Here is a 27,129-nt window from a genome sequence, read left to right as displayed (position 1 = left end):
AACTCTATTGTCCAAATACCTCCTGACTTTCTTTTTTTTAAAACATTTTTATTGACTTACAGTCATTTTACAATGCTGTGTCAAATTCCAGTGTAGAGCACAATTTTTCAGTTATACATGAACATACATATATTCATTGTCACATTCTTTTTCGCTGTGAGCTACCACAAGATCTTGTATGTATTTCCCTGTGCTATACAGTATAATTTTGTTTATCTATTCTACATATGCCTGTCCTGTTGACTTTAAAAAGAATAAAAGCAATAAATGCACATGGTTAGAAAATCCACGAGGTGCTTAGAGCACAAGATGAGTAGAGAGGGTCACACAGAATCTCTAGCCCCTTCCCACAGAAAGGAAGCGCCTATCGCTTTCTGGGATTCCTTTTGGAAAACTTTTTAATGATTATGCCAGCATTTACCAATGTATATGCTCTTTTTAAAAATAGACCTGAAGGATCATACTACCTACAATGGTCTGCATCTTTTTACAATTAATTTATATTAGCAAATGAGTATCTAACTTAAAGAAAAATCGCTGTGTGGTGAGAACTCTACTCTTTGGAAATACATAAATCGAAAGCAGACTCGATGTGCAATATTTGGGGGGTCTGCTCTGTAGTCCTTTCCTTCTTTAATAATTGCACCCACAGGAATAAGAGCATGCCAATGGCACCTGTGGGAATTCCACTGAGGAAGGGGCCATGTTGGGCCCTGGGCTGAGCCCTCTCCTGTACCCCATCCGCGGCCTTGCGAGGAAGCCAGCACCCGTCTCACAGAAGAGCCACAGAAAGGGAAGATCCTGACCAGGGGTCAGAGCCAGGAGCTAACAGAGCCAAGAGGGAGCTGTCTGAGTCTCTCCCATCTCCTCCTAGAAGGAGCTTTCTCGACATCGGACAAAGGTGTGAGCTTCTCCACTAGAGAAAAGGAAGCCACTTAAAAAGCTGTTCCGAAAAGGGTCCCACCCAGCTTCCTAGCTTTGGGGAAGGGGCAGGATGGCACAGGGAAGGGCTGGGGGCCACCCCTCCTCTGTGTTCTGCTGTCCCATGAGCAGGGGTCTCGAGGGACGAGGGACGCCACGGAGGAGAAGAGCCCAGGCTGGAGCCAGCCGCCTGGCCATCCCCACCCCCACGGAACCCAGCCAGCCTCTCCCAGACACACAAAAGGATAGGTGATGGACAGGCACGACAACAGGCAGGATTTCTTCCTGGAAACAGCACTTTTCACTAAAAACACCTCTCCTGAATAGCTGTGGGTGTGTTTATAGACCCAAGAATGCACAAAACCAAAATACGTATTTAGAAAGTGGGTTGAAAAGTCCTAGCCAGCGAGCACGGTGCTAGCTCTGGCTCCCCCTTCCTGCGATGGGAAAGAGGAGGAGGGGGCTTCACTGGGCCTCAGCGGGGCGGGTTTGCAGGAGACCTCTTCCGGCCCAACAGCCCGGCCGGCGGGCATTCCTTCGGGGTGACAGCAGCCGGCCGCGGTTTCCCCATCCTCCCGGCGGCCCAGGAGCCCAGTGACTAAGCGCACAGGAATCTGGCTGGTGCCTGGCCCACCCGGAGGACAGGACGATGGGCACCCGGGGCCCCTTCCCCTGAAAGAAAACCTGAGCTCTGCCTTCCAGCCTGGGTGCTGCGCAGGAGGGGAGGGACAGTCAGTCCTGCTGTGGAGGGCAGGGGCCACCTGGGCTCAGGTGACAGCCCGCTGCCCTCCACGGGGCCTACAGAGAATCGGGGCCCTGAACTCAGGCCTGACTTGGCTGACCAATCGTGGAGCAGAGTTTCAGGGCACACCTTTATCTCTTTGAGTAAAACTTCAAGCTTGTTTGAGGGAGCAGAAATAAACTCTAGACAGGCAACCACAAGTTTGGTTTGCCCAATGAATAAAACTAGAAAGAAAAAACCCAGAAATGTACGGCTACTTGGCCAACGTGTTTTTCAGGAGTCTAATTCTTGGTGAAATCAGCAATCTCAGATCTGATTTCGAGAAACCATTTCCTGACACTTTATATTTCACTCCCCATGTGACTGTTACTTCTTTTTTTTTTAATAAAAGAATTAAAAGTTTATCGTAAACCACATCCCTTTCTTCCTTTACCACAACCTGCCATTCATCAGACCTAAAGCACCCACCCATTTAAAGATATTTTTTACAAGATTAAAGAAGGGTTTTAAAAAGAAAAAAAAAAGCCTCCCAGTTAAAAATCAGCCAAACAAAGGTGCCTGATCACTGGTCAGCATCAAAGTGTGCTCCCCATGGGAAAATAACCATCCATGTAAACGTGAATCCAGCCTGAGGGGAGGGGAGGGAAAGGCTGAGACAAAAGCAAAGTATTTAAAATTCAGAAACAAGTTGTTTCATAATTAAACACCTGCAATTTGACTATGTTTATGTCATGCTTTCATTTTCCTCTTCCCTTTATCTTGAGAGTCATTACTTTCTGATCAGGTAAAGAAGTGGGGAGGGAGAGGGAGGAGGTGGGAGGACCTTGCTCAGAGGACCCTCATCACATTGACGAGGTGGATGTGCATGCAAGCGCCTTGGCTTAGAGCAGGGTATCAAGAACTGGTCAAACGCGGTGTCTCGCCTTCTCCAGGCGAGACAGGCCAGCAGGTCACGGCTGGGTGTCCGTTCACCGGCGGCACTCCGTGGCGGCTCCCTGGGAAATGGTGCGGTGTGTTGAGGAGAGTCACGGGCCATGGACTCGCAGGAAGGCAGATCTGGATTCTGGCTGGCTGCTTAGCTACCTGAGAGCTTACACGAGGTGCGTCAGGTCTTTGTGCCTCGGTTGCCTTTTCTCCGAAAAGAGGAAATGGCTGCACGCACCCCCCCAGGCTTTGAAAAAGACTGAACGAGAATACTCACCGGGCAGTGCCTGGCACAGAGTAATTGCTCAGTGAATGCCAGCCATGATCATAAACACAGTCCTTTTTCCTGGCCACAGGGCTCCAGAGGGGGGCCTGGGGTCAGTTCACCTATACAGAGATGTCACCTCCTATCTGATCCCTCTACACCCAGGGTCCACAGCCCAGTGTCCAAAACAGGACAGGCATGTGTGGGTGAAATCAACCGACTCCTTGGAGGTCCAGCTCACTGTGGGACTTGGGGCAGCAAGGTGGGGGCAACTGGAGTTCTAGTCTGCAAAATCTCCAAAGGTAGGGGGATCTTCCAACAGGTTTTGAAGAGCTCTAAACACAGATTAGCAAAAATGCCCCTTTTGTCAACATTGTTAGATGCCTGGGATTTAGACAAGGATTTTTCCCCCCTATTCAGAAAACACTGACTCCGATAAAGATCCTGGACAAGAAGACAAAGGTTCAGACCTAATAAGATTCTGTAGCTCTGTTTCTACCATCAGACAAATACCTTTCTCTTGGAACAGCTCACAATGTATCAGTGAGGCTCACCACGCTCACGCATCCCTCTCACTAGACCCGGAGCCCTTGAGAGGAGAAAGGGGAGCAGGACAGAGAACCACGGGAGAGGAAGGAGCGTACCCAGCTGGAAACGGTGGACAGACGGGAGTCCCGGGTTCTAAAACAGCCTGGCCCTCAGAGCTGTGGGTGTGGCTTTGGCTCAATTTCCCGGTCCTTTTCCAAATCAGTTTCCCTCTAACTCCCTGTAACGTTTCTGGGGGATTAAGCAGGGCATGTGAAGCTGTTTCCTAGAAAGTGTTCATGGAATACAAAGCTGTAACTGAATTTCTACATAATCCAGGGCCAAGGACTTTTGTTTTAATGGCAGGACATCCCTGAATAACCAAATCCATAGATACTGGGCAGTTCTGAAGGGCCCTGCTGTGAGCGACAAGGAGTGAGACCAGGGGTCTCAGCCATCCTTTCTCTGCTGCAGGAAAAGCCCTCTTCTCGCCTTCTAAACCAGGCATGCTCTACAAGGGCAAAGCACTCTGAACCCATCACAGCCTGTCTGCTCTAATCCGGCCCCTACAGAACCCACCCCCCAACCCCTGGCCCTGCGAGCAGACACCCCCCACCCCCACCCCACCATCAAGCATACCTTTAGATACAAGGAAACATGTCAAGGGTGCATCTACTACAGGGGTCTCATGTCAGCTGGAAAATGAAGCTGTGGGCCCAGGAGACGTTCCATGAAAGCTGGAACTTAAAGTGGAAATGGGTAGACATGTGGGAGCACATGCTGAGGTCCTTGGAGTTGGGATTCCAAGTCAGGGATCAGACTAAACGATCTCTAAGCTTCCTTCCACTCTGAGAGCCACATGAGCACACTGCACATCCCCCAACCAGCTCCTTCACTCTGCGCTAGTGGCCCCTGCATCCTAACTGTCAGTGCCAGGAAGCCATGTGGAATGCACATCAGCTCCTGACTCACCCACCTGGAGAGACAGCCTCTGCCTTCCAGAAAGGTCTCATTTCTGGGGCTCACACCAAAAATCTTCCTTGCCATGGAAATCCCAAAAGTTGAGCCTCCTTAAAAATCAGTCTTGTAAGCACGTAGGTTCTTCGTTCATAGTTGATGCTAACAGAATAATTTGGGGTGTGTTGGAGGGTGACACACAGCACAAAAAAGTTAATGGTCACCTGCTATAGTTTGCTTTCATTTGTTAGTTCAAAAGTTAACTCACTGAGTATAACCTTAAATAACAAAATAAAATCCTAGAAGAAATGTAAATTTGTTTAATTCTTTCCATTTTATCAAAAGACTAATCACTGATATAATTAACTATGGATTGGCCTAAACTGTTCCAAAGCTTTTCCAACCTGTTAATTAAATGTGCTTACACTAACAAAAAAAAATCCTGGAAAACCTTGGGTTTCTGAGCCCATGACATGGGATGAGAGATCAAACCCATTCAGTTCCAATCTACTGCTTCACTTAATAAATAAAAAATGTTAACAACATGCATTTTTTAAAAAATCTAAAGTGGTTTCATAATATAGATGTTGTGAGTCTTCCCAAGACGCTAAATGAAGGCTTCCGACGAGTGCAGTGAGCTGTTATTCAGTATCTTCCAGGCCTGGGGAGTTCAGCGTCTTCCCCTCTGGAACAGAGGTTGCTCAGGAAGCAGTGAGTGTTCAACGAAACTGCCCTCCTCCAACATCCTCACTTTCATAGTCTGTCATCCCAGCCACTCTGAGCAGGCAGAAAAATCCCAGCTAGCTTTGGAACTCCCTCATCTTTCTATGACTTCAAATGACCACCTTTCCCCATTACTTTATCTTTGCATGAAGTACCAGGAGCTGAAAGATGTAATCAATTTAATATTTCTTTCTGCCCATTTACATGACTTATTGGTTTCAGCAGGTCCACTCTGCCACAATTCCTGCCTTCGCCCATTCACGTCTGCATACTTCACATAAATTTAGTATTTCTCCAGGCCAAAGATCACACACTGAGTTTTCCTTTGACTGGAGGAAAGAAAGACAAGGACAAAGGGAGGAGGCTGTCTGGAGTCCCTTTGTTGTCACAGATGATTCCAGAGAACAATTCACAATAAGAAAACGTTATAAAAAGCACCCCCCCAACACACACACCTCAGGTCTAAAGTAGGGGAAAGAAAAGAAACTAAAATGTCTCGAGCCCATTCTGGTTTCAGACACCATCAGGCGCTTTAGTGACCTTACGTGATAAAACGTGCTAGGTGGCCCTGGTGATGGAGCCGGGGATGGAACCCACACATGGGTCACAAATCCACACCTCAGAAAAATCATGGCATGAGTAGTGAACCAAAGGTCTGCCATGCAGAAACCAACTCGAGTCCTCCGAGGGCACAGACTGCACCTTCTGCCTCTCATCTCCTGCGGCACCCGATGGACACATTCTGGATTCCACTTCGCATCCTCACACCCGGACAAGCAGGACACCAGGGACGCTGAGTCCCAGCTCCTAGTCCCACCGCACACCTACCGCCTGGTCCCCCCAGCCTGAACATCTGGGAAGTGCTCAGCCCTTGGGGAAGACATCTTTTCTTTTTTTTAATCAGATAAAAAGTGGGAACCACCAGCTTCCCGCCTCCACCCCTGCCTCATCCATCAAACAGCAAAGGCACCAGCTCCCAGGAGAAAGCTCAACAAGTCTTCTCCCCCAAGACCCGAAGCTGCGGGCAGCAGTCAGACACAAATGCTATCTAAGCCAGACAGGCTGGGGCGGGTGGGGCGCAGGGCCTGGCCGTTGGCGGGGTCCTCAACCACCATTCAGACTTCTGCTTTTGTGAAGTAACATCCTCCACATTCCAAACGCCTTGCAAAGTTTTGGAGTGCAACCTATTCACAGGCTGAGGGCTGTGTATACAACGCTGGGCAAACAGGGAGCAAGTGTGGACGTCTTCATGAAAGGCCTCCACTTCCCTCGAGGCAAATATTCCTTCCATAGGAAGCTCCAAATACAGAACTTTCACCCCTCAGTGCTCCTAACACTTGTTGCTTCTCTCTCTTTAGGCAAAAATTGTGGAGTGCCTTGTCACATGGGCTAGGCTGTGTGTGTGTGTGTGTGTGTGTGTGTGTGTGTGTCTCTCTCTGGAATGTCATGTGTTTTTACCTTATTTCATAACAAAATACCCAGCTTCTATCATCTCTCATTGCCTCGCATGGGGACCTGCACAAACAGGCTGGCCGATGGAAACACTGAGAATTCTGGCCGGGTAACAAGTGTCAAAACCCGCACAGACACCTCAAGGCCTCAATTAGATATTACTTAGAATCCATACCTCTTCATCGTCTACCACAGGAAGGAGATGCACATAATATATTCTCCTTCACCTCGTTAACGAGACTGGATTTATATTAGCAAGGATGTGAGGGAGGAGAAGGAGGCCTAAGTAATTTCCAGCTCAGCAGAGGTTAAGAACCCCCGGACTGGTACGTGTCCGCATACTCTCACCACCTGACACTCACGCAGGCGCTCTGCAACACTGATACTTCGTCAGTTCACTCATTCCAACTAGAACCACTTTGGTCATTGGAAAACATTTTAGAAATCCCTTTAGGAAACTCCTGTACCTATCGGGGCCGGGGCAAGAGTAAGGCAAGTCTGCTGCCCAGGGACCAAGATCCCAACAGGGGTTCGCTCTCACCCTCGCATTACCCCAAAGCGAGGACTCCCTAGTCTGCGAGGCCCCCGATGAGAACCAAACCACTCAGATGCAGGTGCTCCCTGCACGGTCAAGCCCATGGGGGAGACAGATTTCTCCAGACTACGTGCTCCATGGGCCTCCGACTCCAGCTGTGAGGTTGGGCAACCAAGACATATAAACAGAGCACAAGTCCGAACCCACAGTGGTTCACCATCTACCTGGAGATGAGTCAGCAAGGCCTTCTGAAACGCCTGACTGGGTATAGAGAGGAACCGTCACTGACCAGGGAACAGGGCAGACACTCAATGGTGGCACGTGAGACCTGTAGGCGTGTGTACCCTCCACGCAGGAGATCCGGGAAGGTTTCATGGAAGAATGGACTTGAGCCAAGCCATGAAGACCAAGTGGACAATGGTTAAGGCGAGACCATGAAGAGCACAGCCTCGGCAGATGCTGCTGGCCCCAGCTGCAACTCACTGTGCAGACCCACCTCCGCCAGGCTGTGGAGGGACCAAAGCACACGGCAAAATGCACCCAACGCCCCAGCTACTCAGAAAGCGCTGCATTTCCACTGTGATCACTCCAGCAGTGCTTCTGAGACACAGCAACTCAGTGGTAGCAGGGAGCCATCAGCCACTGGCCAGGAGGTTCTGGATAAGGGAAAGCTTCCTTTAGTTGAAAAGAATGATTTAAATGAATTTAAATTCATCCAGCATAATCAATGTTACATCGTTGTTTCTCAAATACTCGTGAATAATTCACTTTGGTAACAGCAAAAGCCAGACCGGAAAAAGTCACTTCAAAGACACAAGACTTAACATGAAGCCTACTGAATTTCCTACTCTCGATGCCCTGTCTACCCACGTCTCCCTCCTTCTGCCCTATCACTGGGATGCTTCACCAGCCTGTGCTCTATCTGCTACCCGTCGGTGAGCTCATCAGAGCCCGTAGATCTTGTCTACCCTCCGAGGACCACTCTCAAAGCCTATCCCTAAGAATAGGGCTCATCCAAAGAGGTGACCTGCTCCACACCACTGCAAGTCTAGAATATCTGTTTTCCTTCTCTCATAGTGTTTATTGAAGGCCAGGGCCAGCGGATCCATCCCAGGTCCCCAACACCTTACTCTGCAACAGGGAAACTCAGAGCTGGAAGGAAATTCTGGGCTCACTTAGTTCAGAAGAGGAGGAGACCAAGGAGCAGGGCAGGGGGGCAGGGCTGGTGCTTGGTCACTCAGCTAAGCTGTAGCGGAGGAAGTCTGGTCAGTGCTTTCTGTAATAAACAATGATGCCTGCTTGTTCACAATTTTCATGCAAGTTCCATCTGACTGTGAGGCACTGTGAGGCAGGGATGCCCTCCCCTCTCCTACTTACCATTTGATTATCCACCACCTGCCTCTCCAGCCTGGCTTCTGAGATGAGAAGATGCTGGCCAGAGGTTTGCATTTATTTTGACAATAGTGGGAGAATTTGAAACTGGAGGTTGAAGAGTTGGCATATGAAAGTCTATGCTTTATGCTTTTAAAGATACGTGAGGTGCACTAGGCTTGTTCAACCCCCACCCCACCCCAAAAAAAAAGATCTGCATTGGCTCACATTAAACCATTCACCAAAAACCACTCACCTCTTATCTATTGGTGGAAGTGGGGTCTGAACACCATCCTCATTACCATGTCTCTCTAATGACCACTTAATTCCTTTTCCCACACCTTCAGTGGCTCCTCTCTAACCTGAGGCTCTCCAGGAATTAGGATTAACAGTGCCCAACAAGACAGAGTTGCAGTTACCCAAACAAACAATGTAAACCTTCCCACGGGACCAAGTCGAGTCGAGGGTCTGAAGCCCCGCAATCCCAAGGCATTAGCACGAAGTTCACTGAATCGGTGACTGAAGCCTCAACGTCTCCTCCACAGAAGGAACGACGGGGCCCTGAGAGCTCTCGTCACTGTGTGATCTTCAATAAATGTACAATCAAACTAATCCTACAAAACAAATTTATCCTTTTTTTTTGTTGGGGGGGGGAGGTAATTAGGCTTATTTATTTATTTATTCTTAGAGGAGGTACTGGGGATTGAACCCAGGACCTCATGCATGCTAAGCATGTGCTCTACCACTTAAGCTATCCCTGCCTCCCCAAAGTTAGCTTAAAACGACCATTAAGTTGGCTTTGGCTGTTTTATCAATTGCCTATCAATAAATAAGGGCTTGATTCAAACAGACCCAGAAGTTCACCCCCACTCTGAGCCACCCATCTCTGGTATCCAGTGACTTTTCCAAGGATTTTTTCTCAACAAACAAGAAATATTTGTTGAGCTGAAGAAGCATTCTTCTGAGAAAATGATACATTCTCAGAATTCTATTCATAAGCAAAGATGATGTCAAGGTCCTTGGAGCCTCGGCGAACATAAAAGGATGGCCAGAGTGAGGGGCAGCTGGGACGGCGGGGCAGGAAATTCCGTGATCTCAGAAGACGACAACACGTCACCTAGACCGTTCCACCCGGACAGCACCCAGACTGCCAGTGAGCTTACAAAGAACAAGCTGGAGACACCCTATCCTGCATCTGGACTGCTCTGTCTTCCCTTGTGAGTGGAAGAAAGCACACGCGGGAAACATGTTCTGCAACCTTGCTTAAAATCTGTTCCAAAGCTTTTTTGATACAGTTATTCCAAAGCATCTAAGATAAGTATCGGTGTGTTACAAAATAACCCAATCATTTCAAGTCCACTGAGGAAGAGAACAAAAAGATATCCTACAACCTATCTGAGGAACAGTCTAAGATCCTAATAATTTCGTCTACTTTTAGCAAAGCACAAGATGCCATTCGGAGGTCAAGCAATCAGGTTGGAAACACATACCGGGAACCCTAGGAATAAAGCTTGCCTTTTCTGGACCTAGGAAATCGGACTGGTTTCCATGAGTCTCTGCATTATCACTATCATCTTCTCTGGTAAAAGAAAATCCTGATCGGAACACTTAGGCTGCCGGGGAAGTGTTTCTAATAATATCAACCTTCATCTTGCCTTTTGTGTATTGCAGGCTCTATGATTCCCAATCTTCTTTTATTTTTTTCACCCCTTTTTACTATTAAGCCCAACTCCCCGGTCTCAGCAGCTGCTAAAAACCATCCAAGCACTTTGCATCTATCCGGAAATCCAGAATGGCAGCCTCGGTTCATAGATCTGCTGCCAAGGACAGATGTAGGTGCATCACAGCTAGACCCTGCTCCCCAGGGACCCGGGGACTGCCCAGCCTCAGTCCCCCACTCAGGGCAGCCAGGACCACCTGCACCGCTCCAGAGGCTCCAACCTCACAGCCTTCATCCAAATCCCTTCATTAGGACATGCAAAAGCAAGTGGGAGGCAGCCACACGTGGGGTCCATCTGCCCAGCCTCTCTGCACAAGGCTACGAGTATCGGGCAGCAAACACAAGAGTTCCCAAAACCACAGCCTCTGTTCCCATCCCACGTGGATGCCGTGAATAATGGCATGAAGAAAGGACAGAGAGGACCGGGTGGTTGTTTGTGACTGGGGCTGAGAAACAAAAAGCGACTTCTGTTCAATAATGAGACGAAACAGAAGCCGGGCTTCCGGGAGAGGGCCTGACATTCCTGCACAACATTCTCCCACCCACCTGATCCCCTCGAACGGAAGGAAGATCCCAGGCAGGACAGAGAGCGCCAGTGTTTGCTTCCTGCACTGGGGGGGTGAGAGGAGGAAAACGAAACAAAACAAACAGCCAGAGCGGGAGGAGGCTGGGTGGGAGGACAAAGTGGTATGCACGCACGCACGCACATGCACAGACACGCACACGCACACACACACGCACACAGCTAGTATCACCCAAAGAAGAGAATAAACAGGCACGTGCTCCAGCCGGGAGGAGACGGCTGGCTGCCTTTACACTCTGTGAGGCCTGCAGTCATCACAAATAAAAAAATGTACACCCTTGTTAGTTCTCTTTACCAAAAATTATGCCTACCCTAACCACTTCACTGCTCTCTGTGAAAAACCCATCTTAAAAAGATAATACTTAATGTTAGTATCACACAAGAATCTTGTTGATATTCTGAATTCTTCCCACCACCAAGCTTGCAAGTGGAATAAATTTGCAGGGTTTGATAACCAAATAAATAGAGTTTACAGGAAACTATAGAGGAGGCAACCCTGGCATCTCCATATAGACGTAGGTCCCTCACTGAATGTTCTTTAAAGATATGGCTTATCTGGACAGACACAGGAATTTGAACAATTTGGATTAAATTAGCAAGAACCACTCCTACACTACACCATGCTATTTATGATAATTGAATTTTTGCAATTTAGAAAAAGCAATAGAGAAAGACCATTTAAGATATGACAGTAAACATACACAGCCAATCCAGCTTAATGCTCAGAATTTTAAATGATCTCAGGATGCAGCTCTTAGGTGGTTTAGTTTAATTTTTAAAAAGAATAGCAGCTGCTACCATTTCCCAAGAACCTACTATGTGCTGAGCAGTCCGTCTGGTGCTTTACAAATTCCAAACCCGCTCATCCCTGTTTTACTGATGGAAGATGGGCAGCCTCATCCCAGCACCTGGGAGCACAGGAGGCTCACAGAGGGACTCCTCTCAATTCACAGACTGTTCTTACACCTCCAGCATATGATGCCACTTGTCCATGCTGGAAGGTAGCTATTTTTTTTTTAATCCCATTTTGTATAAAATTATATATTCTTGCAAGTTTCAATCTTAAATGCCACGATGGTCACAAGGGAAACCAGTATCTTCCAAGTTTAGGGCCACCAAAGCATGCTTGAAGAGCAGTCAGTTAGAAGGTGGCAGGCACGTGGCGGCAGCTGTTGTATCAACGGCCTCCACAGTGTTCCCAGGGACGGACATCCTGGGATTATCAGGAGTGAGGTCCCGGTCAGCCCCATGACACCCTGAGCACCACAGACCAGTGGCCAAGCAGACCTTGCAGGAGCACAGTCTTACCCGGGCGGTCACTCTTTTTGGCCTACGCTGGCCCCAGAAGCCCCCATCACTCCTTGACCTAAGATGGCAATTGTCCCCCCGAGCCCTGAGCGGCGCTCAGCCCCACTGCCTCCTCCCGCGGGGCAGTGCACACAGTTACTGGAGCCCTGCAGTGACCTGCTCCTTCAGAGACCCAGAAGCCAGGCCACTGGGAATGAGACTCAACCCCAGCTCTTGTGACAATGTCCAGCTGGGGCACATGGTAGCCAGTGGCAGAACCCAGAATGGTCTAGATTTTGGATTTCCACCTGAGGTTCCTTCTTCTACACAAAAGGTCTCTAAATTTCTTAAACCCAGACTCCCAAGTTAGGCACAGTGATAAACAGATGTCTGCTCTGTTTAATATCCTGTGTGTTGTAGACCAAAAGATTCCATCTCTTGCCACCGGCGTTTGCGGAACACCTTGACTGTCTGTCATTTCCTCCAAGTCAGAGGGGCATGCCACCCCAGAAGGGTGCTCTGAGATCCCACCTAATGCAGCCCGAGTCCTGGAGTCACACCATATGTTAGAAAGAAGCGTGTTTCCAAGTCATGGCTCCCAGCTCCACAGGGCCAAACTGAAGTCTTAAACCACCCTATGTGTTCAAGGTGACCAATGCAACCCAGGACAAGATTAGTCGCGGGCCCACATGTTCCATGTCATCCTCACTCCAGCAGAGAATGGCATGCTGGCAAACACATAAGAAAAGCAAGATAGAAATATTAACGCAAAAAAAGGAAAGAGGCTTTTTAGGAGCAGGAAGAAACCAGAACAGTCTTACAAGCAGGTTTAACTGCTGAGATGGGAAGGGACTCCAGACAGTTTCCAAATACCGAGAATTGCAACCATCACCCAAGCAAAGTTTTTCTGAAAGCTTTTTAGTTTCTAAGACGTTTGTTTCTAAAAAACAAACTTCCAAAGGGAGCCCAGAAGAGTGACACCTTCATTAGGTGACAGTTAGCCAAGAATGAAGCCTTTCATGAGCAAGGCATGTGAACTAAGAGGTGGGGGGGGTCAGCTAAGAGGGTCCCAGGGAAACACGAGCACAAACTGCCTCTCCATCTTGGTAACAGGGTCAGGGAGAACAGAATGCGGTCTCCACGCGTGACTATAAAAGGCAGAGAAATGAGGCCCAGGGGCATGTGACCCCCTTCTAAATAAAGATCACCCCCACACTGGGAGCAGCTGACCAGAGCAGGGGCCTTCCAGGAGACGAGACAAGCTCAGACCCACACACACATCAGAGCCCGCTGGACTGCCTGCCCCTCCTCCAAGATGCTGGGGCCTCTCTCGACCCCACCTAACCATGCAGACCCCATCCTGATCTGCCCTGGCAGTCTCCAGGGCTGGGGCAAGCAGGACTGGCAGCAAATCACACAGCTCTTCACAGAAAGAAATATCCCTCACAGGAAGCTTGAAACTTATGAAGAAGAAGAGGAAGAATTTAAAGGAGTGTTAAGATGAAGTAACGCATATCACATACATGGGCCTCAGAGGAGAGAAACCATCTTCCCCACCTCACCTCAGTCCAATAGGTGATTTACAAGCACTTAAACAAGTCCCCCACTTTTACCCTGTTTGGAGGGAAAAAATGTAGAATTGTCTTCTTTACACTACCTGCCTTCATTTTAAGTCCCTGATCCCATTGGTGAGATGGCAGTGAAATGTTTTCCTTTTGTCGATAAAGGGAGTCATTTCCTGCCTTCACACGCGAAGGCTCCAATCTGCTATTTTCCTGGTTTCTCATTTTGAAGGCGGCAGGAAATGCAACAAACTCCGGGACCGCTGTTCCCAGTCAATGACCTTTTAATTGGAGTAAGGCTGCACCACCAGCAAAGCCAGCTTCCAACACGGCCAGGCTCGCCGGCTTCAGTCAATTTCCTGGCAAAGACCAAGCGTTCTCACAGGCGATACAGTGATCCGAGTGGACCACAAGCTGTTTATCCTTATGGGTTATAAAATGATTAAGTTTAGCAGTAAGTCTTTGGAGTGTGTGTGTGTGTGTGTGTGTGTGTGTGTTGCAATACCTGAAATCAAGTACCAGAAAGCCCCATGGGAGGGGAGAGAACCACAGGGGCCCAGAGAAGGTTCACCCCTGTTTTCTCCCTGTACATAGCCAACCTTCAGTGAATGAACAGTACCCCAGGCCAAGCTTCAACTTTTAAGACAGTTCCCAATCTCTCCATCATTTTTGGCCTTAAACCCTCTTGACAGGGGCAGGAGGGAGAAGAGCTACCGTCCATGGTCAACGCTCTCTGCCAGCTAAGAGCTCAAACTGATCTGGTTTCTCCTGGGGAGCAACGACCGTGACAATTACACAGGAAACATCCGCATTTCGTAATCCTCGAGTCTTTTGGCTCGCTGAGGACTGTTACTCCACACTGCTCGCTGGGCAAGGGGGGAGAATGTGTCTTCCTGACGATCCGTCTTTCACAAAGCAGGTGCGTGCTAACCCCTGGGGTGACAGCCATGCTCGCCAAGCACTGGAGGACACGCCCAGAATGTACTCAGGCCACAAGCAGGTTTCTCCGCTTTGGGAAGGGCCCACAGGGGTCCACAAAGCCCTGCAGGCCTCCACCAGCAGCTGCCAGCTGGTCCGCAGGGACGAGCTTTCATGGGGTTTCACAGGCTCCCACTCCAGGACTTCAGGGAGGGGAACCTCTCGGTCAGAGTGTGTGCAGGGAAGTTCGCTGGGCTGAGACAGAGAAGCAGAGAGGCTGGGGAGAGGCTGTGACACGGAACGGGCAGAGGGGAGAGCAGAGGAAGGCAGATCAGAGAAGCATTTCAGATGGAAAGGGCTTGGTGTCCAATCATAGAAGGAAGCATCCAAATGGCACCCAGTGTCTGACACGGGAGCTCGGAGACCAAGAAAAGGAACACTAGAAAGACCTGGGGCTAGAAGTGAGGAGCCAGGGAAGACCACTGGACACTGAGAGGCCCACTGCTGGTCCAGGCATGGATGTGTGCAGGGTAGAGAGCTCACAAGGAGGTCTGGGCTGGAGATGGGATGTGGAAGCCAGAGGTAGACGGGAGGATGCTGAAGCACCAGCGGGTGAGATGTTCTGGGGGAACAGGACAGGGGAAAGAGGACCTGGGGCGTTACTTTGGAGAACCAGCTATTACAGACTGGACGTGAGAAAGAAGCCAGGGAAGAGGTAGCTGGACGGGTAGGAGGAACATTGGTGAGGTCGGCAGGCATGGATGACAGAATCACGCGTGCCACACATCAGGGGCACCAGTTACATTTTCACTGAAAGGAGAAAGCCATACACAGTTTTTCTTTTTAAGGGTCAATCATATTTTTAGGAATGACTAACTCAAGCCTGCGTAAAAACACCCCTCAAAATCGTAAGGTAAAAGAGAAATACTAAAGCAGGCAGAGAACTCATAAGAGTAGTGATTTCCTTAACAGGGCTGTCTACGGAGCTGCGTGCCGCTGCAGAGTCAGGTCATAAAAGAGGGAGTTTAAAGGAGAGAATTGAGTCAAGACTGCCTAACCGCACAACATGATAGAGTATTTCTCCGTTACATCAAAAATTTCACACCCATTCGTGACCGGAGGCATCTCTCCAGATGTTCCCCCGACATCCGTGGCCAGCCCTGGGAAGAAAAACGGGACGGGATTCTTCCATGCCTCATCTTTTTAAATGGCCATCTTAATGCTCATGTGGACCCAAGGCAGACATTAGGTTTGGACTCAACGCCATTCACCCGGCGCTCTGAGTGACCCCTGAGCATCCCGCCTGCAGAGGTGCACGACCACCACAGCACAGCACTGCTCAGCCAGAGAGGCGACGTGGGGCAGAACCGGCAGCACTCTCCGGAAGAGTCAGGATGGGAGCTTCGTCCATAATTTCAAAGATTTCTAGTAGCCATGTTCAAAAGCAAAAAGAAATGGGTGAAGCTCATTGTAATAACATGTTTTACTTAATCTCATGTCTAAATTACCACTTCAACATGTAATCAATATACAAAATATTAAGGAAGTCTCTTCTCTTGTTTCCCCCTTCCTACATCTTTGTATATTTTACACTTAAGGGAAATCTCAATTCAGACAGGGCATGGTCCAAGCACTCAACGAGATATGTGTGTCTAGTGGCTGCCTTACTGGACGGCATAGGTCTGAAGGGACTCTATGCAAAGGGGAAGAGCTCAGATTCAACTAGAAAATCTCCAAGACACCTGCCTACGCTTGACTTTTCAGGACAAGGTGAAGGGAAGACAATTTCCCTGAATGCTGTTATTATTTTTATATAAATACTCCATTGTGAAATCACAGAAAAACATCAGCAGGACTGAGACAACTGGCCAGGGGAAGGCTGCGGGGTGTGGCCTTGGAAAAGTGGGTGTCCAGCCAGCAGGCCTGTCAGCATCCGCTGTACCAGCAGCAAGGCCCAACTTCTATCCCCCAGCCCTGTTCCTTGGAGCCTTTCCGCTTTCTCTTTTTAATGTTCCAACAGCCCTATGAGGAAGGCAGGATCAATTCCATTTTGCAGATGAAGAAACTGAGGGCCAGGCCAAGTTTAAATTACTTGCTCATTTCCAGCTGCAGTTACATGTGCACCCAGAATTCAGGCCTCGCCCCTGCTCCAGGCTTCCTCAACAAGCAGCCGGCCAGAAACAGCCCAAAGTCCACAATGAGACCAAACAAACACTGACAGAATCACTGAGCAAGTGCCCACCTAATGACTTTTTAAATAATACCTCCCTTTAGTACAGAGCTTATGAGTTTTCAAAACAGTTTTGCACACACATTTGATCACCACTAAGGCATAATATGGGACTGCCCGATGGAACACACTAAACATGCCCAATTACAGCCCAGAGGCGCTGGCTGGCCCAAGGTCACCCAGGCTTCCCAGACCACATCCAACATCTTTCCACGACACATATGATGCCTTCCTTGACAATGCCTTTTTCCTTTAAAATAAAATTTTAGAATGTCAAGACTACTTGAAAGTATTTTTTGTTGTTTTCTCAAAACCAGCGGGTAACCTAATGATAGGGTACCGTGTAATCCATCACAAATGTGCCTTTAGCACAGTCTTCCCCCTAAACCTTGGCCAACAGGGATGCTCCCAGTGGCCCAATGGTATTCTCAGCTCTTCAAGGTCCTGGTTGCAGCCAAGAGGACCCCTCTCTTACCAAGCAAGTGTTCACGTACCTGCAGATCGAATGATAGCATGAAAGCATCCCTGCTCAGCTTTCTGCCCTGGCTGGCAAGGACCTGAAACAGCCCTACCTGAGGGGTCTGGCCTTTGGTTTGTTTATTTTACACATTTCACAGTTTGGGCCCACTTACCAACTCGGGAGTTCCTGGCTCTTCATGACTAGCTAGAGAACATGGGCTCCTTGGGTCCTGAACTGGGCTGACCATTAAATAGCTATTTATAGCAACCACACTGCCTTCCAACCAATGAGGGGAACCTTCCTGGCCAACAGACCAAAATATTGCTAAAAAAGCAATTAGACAAAGGCCCAGAGTCACATTTTAATACCAAATAACCCAACGCTCAAGGTGCTGATCACAAAATAAAAGAGTTCAGTTATACTGAAAGGAAAATATGGTACAGCAGATAAACAAGCAGCTTCCAAACACTACCACCTGACCCGCAAGAGCAGTAAACACATTTCAAAGTTCTTTTACTATGTGATTTCCTAAGATCTGCACAATTCTTCAAGCAAGAGGTAGAAAAGAAAGGAAGCAGAAGCCTGGGGTGTACAAACGCACTCGCCACACAGCTACCTGCGTGGACGGCCAGAACCCAGGACATCTGGAAACTGGTCCAGGGCTCCCCGCCCCACTTGGCTACACGCCATCATAAACCAGGACACCTAAGCGTCATAACGTCATCACTGAAGACCAAAGACAGGGTGCAGGTCACCACTTTCACAGGATGTGAATTCACTCTTTAACGTCCTTTATTCCAGCATATTCTATACTCGCACTAAGGAAGCCTTGTGTTACCAAAAACGTCCTTTCAGGCAAAGGATAAAAGAACTGATACCTACACAGCCCCTGACCGGCGAGGCTGAGGCACTTACAAGCACACCAGGTCCCCTTTCCCATCAGAAATTCAAAGCGGGAGGTCGGCTAGCTTCTAGCCCAGAAGTGTGGTGGATGTTTTCTGGTGTGTGATCGGAATGGCCCCGACGGCGGCCACGACAGCCTCCCACCAGGCCACAGTCCTGCACCCAGGCACTCCCAGGTACAAAAGGAAGCCCCCGAAGACCCCACGTCCAAACGCAATCCAGCCACACCTCATTGAGTGTAACCTCACGCTCAGAAGCAGAGGGAGGGGGAGGGGGAGAGGGGGAAGGGGGAGGGACACAGCAGGGAGCCACGGTCATGCGCTTGGCTTACTTTTCTGGCAGCGGTTCGTGGTCCAGCAGCGGTAGTTGTACTCATTGTTGATGGTGGTCTTCTCACACAACGGCTTCTCCTCCATCGTCCCTGGACACAGGTCCCCGCACTCCTTCGGGGGCTTGTTCCCCACGATGTAGTTATTGGACACGGCGTCCAGGATCAAGGACCAGTCCACCGTGGAGAGGTAGCAGAGGTCGGCATTCTTCTCGATCCTGATGGCCCCCCGGGTGATGTTCCTCAGGTTGTACAGCCCGATGTCCTTGAGGTTGGTCATCTCGAAGATGACCAGGGCGTAGTTGTAGAAGAGCTTCCAGCCACGGATGACCGTGAGGTTGGGGAAGAGGTCGCCGAGGCTCTCCAGGCCGGCCACGCGGAACAGCAGCAGGTACTCGGTGATGACCGTGAGCTTGGGGAAGCGGTAGCTGCGGTAGTCCTCGGCCTTGGAGATGAGCAGGATGTGGAGGTAGCCCTCGATCACCGTGCAGTTCTCCAGGCGCTTCAGCTGCTGGTAGTCATTGCGGATGTCGATGCCTGGCCCGCAGACTGCAGGGGGACAAGAGGGGAAGGTGGGATGTGGTTCAGTTAAAAGCAATTTTTTTTTTAATCTGTTTTCCAACCCACAATATGGCTAGTTTCCAGGAAACCTATATTATAACTAAAGAAAGAACACCCAGTTTCTTCATGGCAGCCCAACTTTTGGTGTGGCTGCAAGTGGACGACTTGGGTAGCTAGCCCGTCAGCCGTCACTCAGGAAGCAACCACTCTGGGGCAGGCACCATGCAACAAGCTCACCACCGTGGGAGATGTCGTCCACATCCCACCAATGGGCAACCGCAGCTTAGAGCCCAGGGTCGCACAGGAGCGCAGGGGCATGTCAAGGTTGCAACCCAGGCCAGACTGCGCAGCTGCCAGGCTGCTCACTCCCCATCCCCGCTGTGGCATGCCCGTGCCCTGTGCCTGAACAGCTCAGGAGCCATGTGACAACTCACTACTGCAGCCAGCCTCAAGGACGCCACGCAGTAGAGTCTACACTGGAGAACAGTCCCCATGACTAGAAGGTGGGGACCCCAAGAAGCAGGCTCCCATGTTCCCTTCTACCCTTTGACATGGGCAGGTGGCCTAGGGCTCACCCTGGTACTGCGTGAATGTAGATATAAAGGCTAACTTAGCAGAAAGATAAGAACATGTGATTTATACGAATAAAAGAGATGTACAACTCCAACTTTAATCAAGTGTTTTATTTATCAAGAAAGTACATGACCCATTTGCAGCAACATGGATGTCCCTGGGGAATGTCATTCTAAGTGAAGTAAGCCAGAAAGAGAAAGAAAAATACCATATGAGATCGCTCATATGTGGAATCTTAAAAAAAAAAAAAAAAGAGAGAGAACATAAATACAAAACAGAAACAGACTCACAGACAGAATACAAACTTGTAGTTGACAAGGTGGGGGGGTGGGAAGGGACAGACTGGGAGTTCAAAATTTGTAGATACTGACAGGCATATGCAGAATAGATAAACAAGATTATACTGTATAGCACAGGGAAATATATACAAGATCTTGTGGTAGCTCACAGCAAAAAAAAAATGTGACAATGAATATATGTATGTTCATGTATAAATGAAAAACTGTGCTCTACACTGGAATTTGACACAACATTGTAAAATGACTGTAACTCAATAAAAAAAAGTTTAAAAAAAAGTACACTTCCTCCAGAAATGTTAGGTGATAGCAGAAAGATAATAAAAGTCATCAATAATCCCAACATCCCAAGGTAATCACTCATCACTACCTATGCCAATTATCCTTTCTCTATAATTTAAGGTAAAGGAAATTAGACAATAATATAATATTTTCAAACATACTTCCTTCATTTTGTGTAAATATTTTACTAAGTCAATAAATGACCTTCTACATCACCATTTTAAGGAGACAGTAATTCTAGGACACAAACATGTACCGTAAGTTCTTCTTTTTGAAACCAACCCTCTATTGCTGGATATTTAGGTTATCTTCATTTTTTCACATCATAAACAATACTCTTGTGAACAGTCTCTGCAAATACTCCAGACTATTTTCTTAGGATAAATCCCTAGAAGTAGAATTGGGGGGCCAAGGCATTTGCAGATTTTAAAGGCTTTTGATAAAATAGCCACAGTGCTGGAAATTTTTTTATTTCTAAAATTCGAGTTATATACCCAAAGAAAAACCCTTGGTTAATATCCTTTCTTAGGATTTAATTATTCCCAAACCTTCCCTTTAAAGGTTCTCAGATAAAGTGACATTTTCTGATTGAGTAATCTATTAATTTGTGAAGCACCCCATACCGCAGAGCACTGCAGGAGAGACAAAGAAGCAGGGCCCCGCCCTCGAAGGAGGCTGGTGGCAGAGGCAGGAGCTGAGACCCATGGGAAGCAACTGTCCAGCGGGGCAGGAGGCGGGCGGTGAGCGCACACTGTGGGTCCACTCGAGACGCTGAGTGGATCTAAGCAGGGTTAACAGGGATAGCCTTGGACCTTCCTGCAGAGAGATGGTCCTTTCCATCACAGCACCAAGGGACACTGCGCACGCACTGGCTCCTGACAGATGGGTGGGGTTTAAAGCTGGGTATAACATTCCAGAGGTCAGAGAAAAAGCAGAAGACACATTCAAGGGACAGCAAATCTGACGGTCAGGGGTGCAGGGGAGAGCAGAGGCAGTGAGTGCGACAGAGCTCAAGTTATAAAAGATCACAGGTGGGGACGGGAACTCTTATCTCAGGAAGGAGGCCACTCTCAAGACTCCTGAGTGAGAGAGAAGCCCAAGCAAGGTCTTGGGGGAGGATCAATCCGAGTGCAAGACAGAATCAAAGCGGAAGAGACGAGGGCAAAGGGGAGAGGAGTCCAGTGGGGGCTACAGCTGCAGGCAGCAAGTGGACAGATGCAGTGTGGGAAGGGGGAAGACGGGGAGACCCCAGGGCGGAGGGGCAAGCAAAGTGTGAGAACCTAGAACTGGAAACTTCATTTGGCCCAATTTCCTCTTTTTTACTGATGAGAAAATGAGGCTTCTAAGAGCAGAGCCTGGGAGAAAGCCTCTGAGAACACCCACATGCCAGACAGCGGCTGTGCTGGAAGCTTTGGCTGCATGGACATGTCTCATCTCGTGAGGTGCTTTCCACAGTGCCTCACACCACGTCATGCCATTGCCCCCAGGAAGGTGAGGGAATCAATTCAAGAGGTCAGAGCATCCGTATAAGGGCACAGGGGCAGGCCCCTGGAAGTGAAACCTGTCACAAGGCCTTCGAGAGTCCCAGCTCTTAGCCTCGCCAACTGGTTACCCCCAATCCACTCCAACTAAGCTTCTGCCCCAATCATGATACTAAACAGCTTAGCAGAGTTTGACCGATGACACGTCAAAGCCAATGACGGCCCCAGTCCTCATCTCACCTGACCCTGTCAGAGTCTTCTGGCCTTGCCTCCTTCTCTCAGCCCCTCCAATCCCACATGCCCACTGCCCATGCTTCCTCTTGGACTTGTACGCTGGGCAGTTCTCAAATGCATGTCATCGGCCCAGAGTCCCCAAAATCAGCAGCTGTATATCCACTTGCCTTCTCCACATCTCCACTCAGGGGTCCAATAACTCATTTCCTACCCCGGCCCCTACCCCAGTCCGTCTCCCAAGCCTCCATGTTCAGTCCATGACACTTCCATTCCCTGAACTGCTCACATCAAAAACCCAAGTCTTCTCTCCCTTCACTCCATATGTATCCAGGCAGCCACGGGTCCTCTTGGGCCTCATGCTAATTGAAACGTCAGACAGAGAAAGACACACGCTGTATGTTCTCACTTACATGTGGACTCAAAAAAAAGCCAAACTCAGAGAAATGGAGTGAATGGTGGTTGCCAGGGGCCGGTGGAGATGTTGGTCCAGGGGCACAAATGCCTAGCTATAAAAGAAATAGGACCCGGGCAGCTGACGCACAGCTTGGAGGCTATAATTAACGAGACTGTTTTATATACTTGGGAGTTGTTAGAAGAACAGATCTTCAATGTTAGCACCACACGCACACACAGAAATCATATCTTTGGTGAAGGGATGGAGGAGTTAACTGACCTTTTTGTGGTGATCTTTTTGCAACGTATACATGTATCTAATCATCACAATGTACACTTTATATTTATGTCATATTTTTTAACTGAAGTATAGTCAGGTTAAAATGTGTCCATTTCTGGTGTACAGCATCATGTTGCAGTCATGCGTATACATACATATATTCATTTTCATATTCTTGTTCATTATAGGTTACTACAAGATGTTAGAGCTCCCTGTGCTGTACAGTAGAAACTTGTTTACCTATTTTATATACAGTAGTTAGTATCTGCAAGTTTTATATATTAATGTCAAAAATATCTCAATAAAGCTGGAAAAAGGGTCCTCTGGGCTCTGGTTCCCAAGCCTGTGGGACTCCCAGGCACTCTTCCCCGTCCACCTCCCTCCCAGGGCATGTCCACCCTCCTCAGGACCTAGCCAGGGCTTTTCTTCTCATGCTGACCACCCCCACCACAATGTCAGCTCCAGGAGGACCACAGATTATTTTCTGTTGAAAAATCTCTGGTGCCTGAAGCAGTACTTGCACATGGTAAGCACATCATGAACACACATGCACAGTGAATGGAGTTCACCACGTCTGTCTGTCTGTCTGTCTCCATCCACCACTTCAGCTCTGATCTGTGCCATCCCCGTCTCCAGCCTGGACCACAGAGACAGTCTCCCCAAGATCCAGGAGCCTCCACCCTCCAGTCCATTCTTGACCTAGTGTGGGGCCCAAGAGAGTCAGCCACAGCTCGCCCCAGCCTCCTGCTACCTCTTGGTCTAGTATGTTCTTGCTTAGCACACTGCAGCCCCCAAGCGCCTTCCTGCATCCCCAGCTGTCTGGAGTGCTCCCCATCACACGGCTGCCTCATTCCCACCACGGGGCTGTCCACTCAAACGCCACCTCCTCAGAGCTTTGCCCAAACATCCTGGCTTCACCAGCTCCTCTCCCCAACTCCCTCCCCCTCCCTCACTTCTCTATCTCACAGGACTTTTCATGCCTGAAAGTGTCAGAACTGAAACGACATTACTGAGCTGAGCAATCACTGTCTCTTACCCCCACTGGAAGCAGGGGTTCGCACTGTTTGTTCTCTGTTACATCCTCCACACCTAATGCCAGGCACACAGCAGCGTCCGCAAAGATGTGCTGTCTTACTGGGAGCCAACGCGAGGCTCGCATCCTGGTTTCCACTCTTAGGTTAAGTCAGCCTGAGGTGAAGTGGAGAGAACACAGAATCTGGTGGGTATCTGTCCCCAGAGTACTCTCAAAACCAAGATGCATGCCCCAGCTTCAGGCCAAGGACTCAACATGAAAGTCTTTTATTTTTTTTCCTTGTGTACTATTTATTTCTTCCTGTGCCCAGCCCTAAACATTCATATTCCTTCTATGCCATTATAAATTAAGTATGTTTGCTCCTAAATAATAAACAGAAGTCTTTATAGAGGTGTCCTTGGATGCAGTCTACTGCTGTACTCACCATGGGTCTGTCTGATCATGCTATGAAGTGTTCGCATCAATTTGCTGGCTACCATTTCCAACAGACCAGAAACTTCAGCACCCAGGGGAAGAGCACGAAGACTCACACTGAAGTTTGTTGAAGGTTTTCTCTTGCCACCAACACAGACAGCAGGGAAGAATCACTTCCACTGCCTCCTGGCTCCCATCTGCAGCCAGTGCAGACCACTCCGTGCGCAGAAGCCACCCTATGGGGCCGGGACCAACAGCTGCTTCAGATGAAAGAGCTGCCCCCACACTGGACACTTTTCTCCCCATTCACAGAAGAAAAAGAAAAAAGCAGGAAAAAATCCTGCTTATTCCTGAGGCAAACGTAAGCCCAAGCCACAAAGTGCAAGGCAGGGCACGTCCACCAGCTGCCTTGGATTCCATGAGTGACACTGTCAGTCTCTGGGCTGTTTTGTGATAGGAACAGAAGAGGGAAAACCCAGCTGGACCACGCATGACACCACAGGGCTCGGAAGGCACAAGCCACAAACAGGAAAGCGAAACTACAACATGCTTCCCTGCTGCGAAGTAGCAGGATCATCGAAGGGGCGCGTGTCCCACACGGTGGAGCAAGGGGAGGCACGCCCGGCCTGCGACTCGCTGACGGTGAAAAGGAAATCGTAAAGCACTGCTTCTCCCCTTTCAAAGCAGCAGGTAGTCAAAGAACTCGCAAACCTCAGGAAAGGCACTGGAACGTGAGATCTCAGGCTGGCCCATGAAGAACCAGGGACGCTCATGGAGTGGAAGGCAGGCAGGAAGCAGAGGGAAAGGACACAGCTGGATGGTAGGGACAGGTGGCCTAGGCAGCAGCCTGAAGCCAGGGACCAACAACAGCAGGACCAAACCACGGAGGACCAGCACCGCGGGGGGCAGGGGCCTGGGAAGGGAGAGGGCTGGAGAGGCCAGGCCGGCGGTGGTCTGGCCCCCAAGCCCCGCCACCTTGGAGGGAAGGAAGCAGGCAGACAGGCGGGTGGGCCAGGGCTGCAGGGGACAGAATTCACTGCACCAAAAGTACTATTTTAAATAAAGTCTTCCCGTTGAAAGAAATACTATTCCTCTAAAATTCCTAGGTATTTTTAAAACATCAAAAGGTAGACTTTCTGCTCTAGGGATCTGCGGGAATGGCATAAACAAGCTACACATATTTGGAAAATAGAGACCTAAGAATTGCTAATATAAGAAGGGCTAATGAAAAACACTTGGCAGAGAAAACCCCCAAAAGCTGGGCATCTAAGAATTTGGAAGAGCTATACAAGAAATCCAATTACAACTCTATTATACGCTCTACATTAAACCCAATCCTGGGTCCTAGAAACACACAGTCACTCCGGTCAGAGACCCAGAATGCCACTGCCTGGCTCCTGCCCTCAAAGGGTCACATCCTTCCCTTCTTGAAGCCTCATTCTTCATACCTGCAAAATGGGCTGTTCATACCTATCCAACAGGAGCCAACATAGGATCAGATTAAGAACTTTCGTGCTCCCGTCGATAGTAATAAGCCTGAAGCACTATCACTATATAAATTAAACACTAGTAAAAATATTCATCCACTGTGTTGTCTCAATTTAAATATTACTAATATACAATAATGGGGGAAATGAGCAAAACCATGGATTAGCCTTCTGACACAATTCCACTAAGAATTTTCACTTTGAGCAACTCTTTTTTAAAAATATGGGACAGTCAAGGGGGAGGGTACAGCTCAAGTGGTAGAGCATGTGCTTAGCATGCATGAGGTCCTGGGTTCAATCCCCAGTACCTCCTCCAAATATAAATAAATAAATAAACCTAGTTAACTCCACCTCATTAAACAAAAGAAAAAAAATATATGGGACAGTCTTGGCTGTCGTTGGAAATAAAAGACATCGGGAAATATAATGAGCCCCAATTTCCTGCAGGTCTACAGGCAAATAATGAAAGAAAAACATGTTTCATGAACCAGTTATCACTTCTGGTTCTAGTGGTAAAATCCAACAAAACAAAACCTTTTTGTCTCAGCCAGTGGCCCAGGATAATAGTTCTTTACTTCCCTTAAAATTAACTCCTCGGAACCAATAACTTAGTCCCTCAACAACTGTCTAGGCCCTTCACTCTGTGAAAGCCACACAGATTCAAGAGGGTAGGGGAGGATCTGTGTGTAACTGATTTTATACAAGGAGACGGAGCACCCACTTCTCGAGCCAGTGGCAAGTTAAATGAGAAAAAAGTTTTAATAGTCCACGGACAGGGGCTCTGGGACCCCAAAGAAGGGGGCCCATGACTCCCCACCTCTGGAGAGGTCAGGAAGCCTCCTCAGAGGATGGGATCCCTGAGGACAACCTAAAAGATGGGCAGGGTCTTGCCAGGAAAGGCAAGGGAGGGGTACCTGGAGGTGGCTCGTGGTGGTTCAGGGGAACCCCAGGAGTACAGCAGAATAAGGGTGACAGCAGGGCAGATGCTAGAAAGTAGACTGAGACACGTGCTTAGGAGGTCAACTTCATCTTGCAGGTAGAAGGACAGTCCTCAAAGTCCCGAGTGCACATCAGAGCTGCCTGGAGGGCTTGGTAAAACACAAAGCGCAAGGGCCCAAGAACTTGCACTTCTAGTAAGCGACCCTCTGACGCTGGCCCTGCTGGCCTGGATACCACCCTGTGAGAATCAGTGCCCCAGAAAATAATCCTTTAACCCCCCTCACCTGTCACTACCCTCCCCGCCCACCACACTCGCCACGTGGCACAGGAAAAGCCTGTGCACCTGTAGTTCTTCAACTGCTCTTCACCAGAAAATCCCCAAGCAACCCACAGACACTATTCACAAAGCACAGCAAAGCAAGAGGAAGATGGGGTGAAACAGAGGGTCCCCAGGGCCCCCCGGCCCACCGTGGCTGTCGGGTCTGCAGCCCCTTCCCCGCATCAAGGTCTCAGCACATCTTCCGTGCACTCAGGGAAGACGGGGCCTGGGTTTCCTTCCACCCGCTTCTCCTCAGTAGATTGCAACCAACCAAAAAACCAGAGATGGGGGAAAAAAGACAATGTTGTGATAACAAACACTACTGACACTCCAGAGTTTGTTAAAGTAGAATTTCCCATGTAAGTGTAAACAGACAATTCACGTCAAGCCTTTTATCTGCGAGTAGCAATGAGGATGTGTTTGCATTACAT

At 48.9% G+C, this 27,129-nt stretch overlaps 1 protein-coding gene across 2 annotated transcripts in view; it reads right to left on the bottom strand.

Annotated features, from left to right (window-relative positions):
• Positions 1 to 27,129, bottom strand: part of IGF1R (insulin like growth factor 1 receptor) — a 280,712-nt gene that overhangs the window by 211,075 nt on the left and 42,508 nt on the right. For both annotated transcript variants that reach the window (XM_010962914.3, XM_074353927.1), the window contains exon 2: positions 18,410 to 18,955. In XM_010962914.3, coding sequence (XP_010961216.3) covers positions 18,410 to 18,955 — 546 coding nt within the window. The remainder of the gene's footprint in view (positions 1 to 18,409; positions 18,956 to 27,129) is intronic.

The sequence above is a fragment of the Camelus bactrianus genome, chromosome 27 (genome assembly GCF_048773025.1).
Source record: "Camelus bactrianus isolate YW-2024 breed Bactrian camel chromosome 27, ASM4877302v1, whole genome shotgun sequence".
Taxonomy (NCBI): domain Eukaryota; kingdom Metazoa; phylum Chordata; class Mammalia; order Artiodactyla; family Camelidae; genus Camelus; species Camelus bactrianus.
The sequence above is the reverse complement of the archived record's forward strand: the minus strand, read 5'-3'. Positions and strand labels throughout refer to the sequence as shown.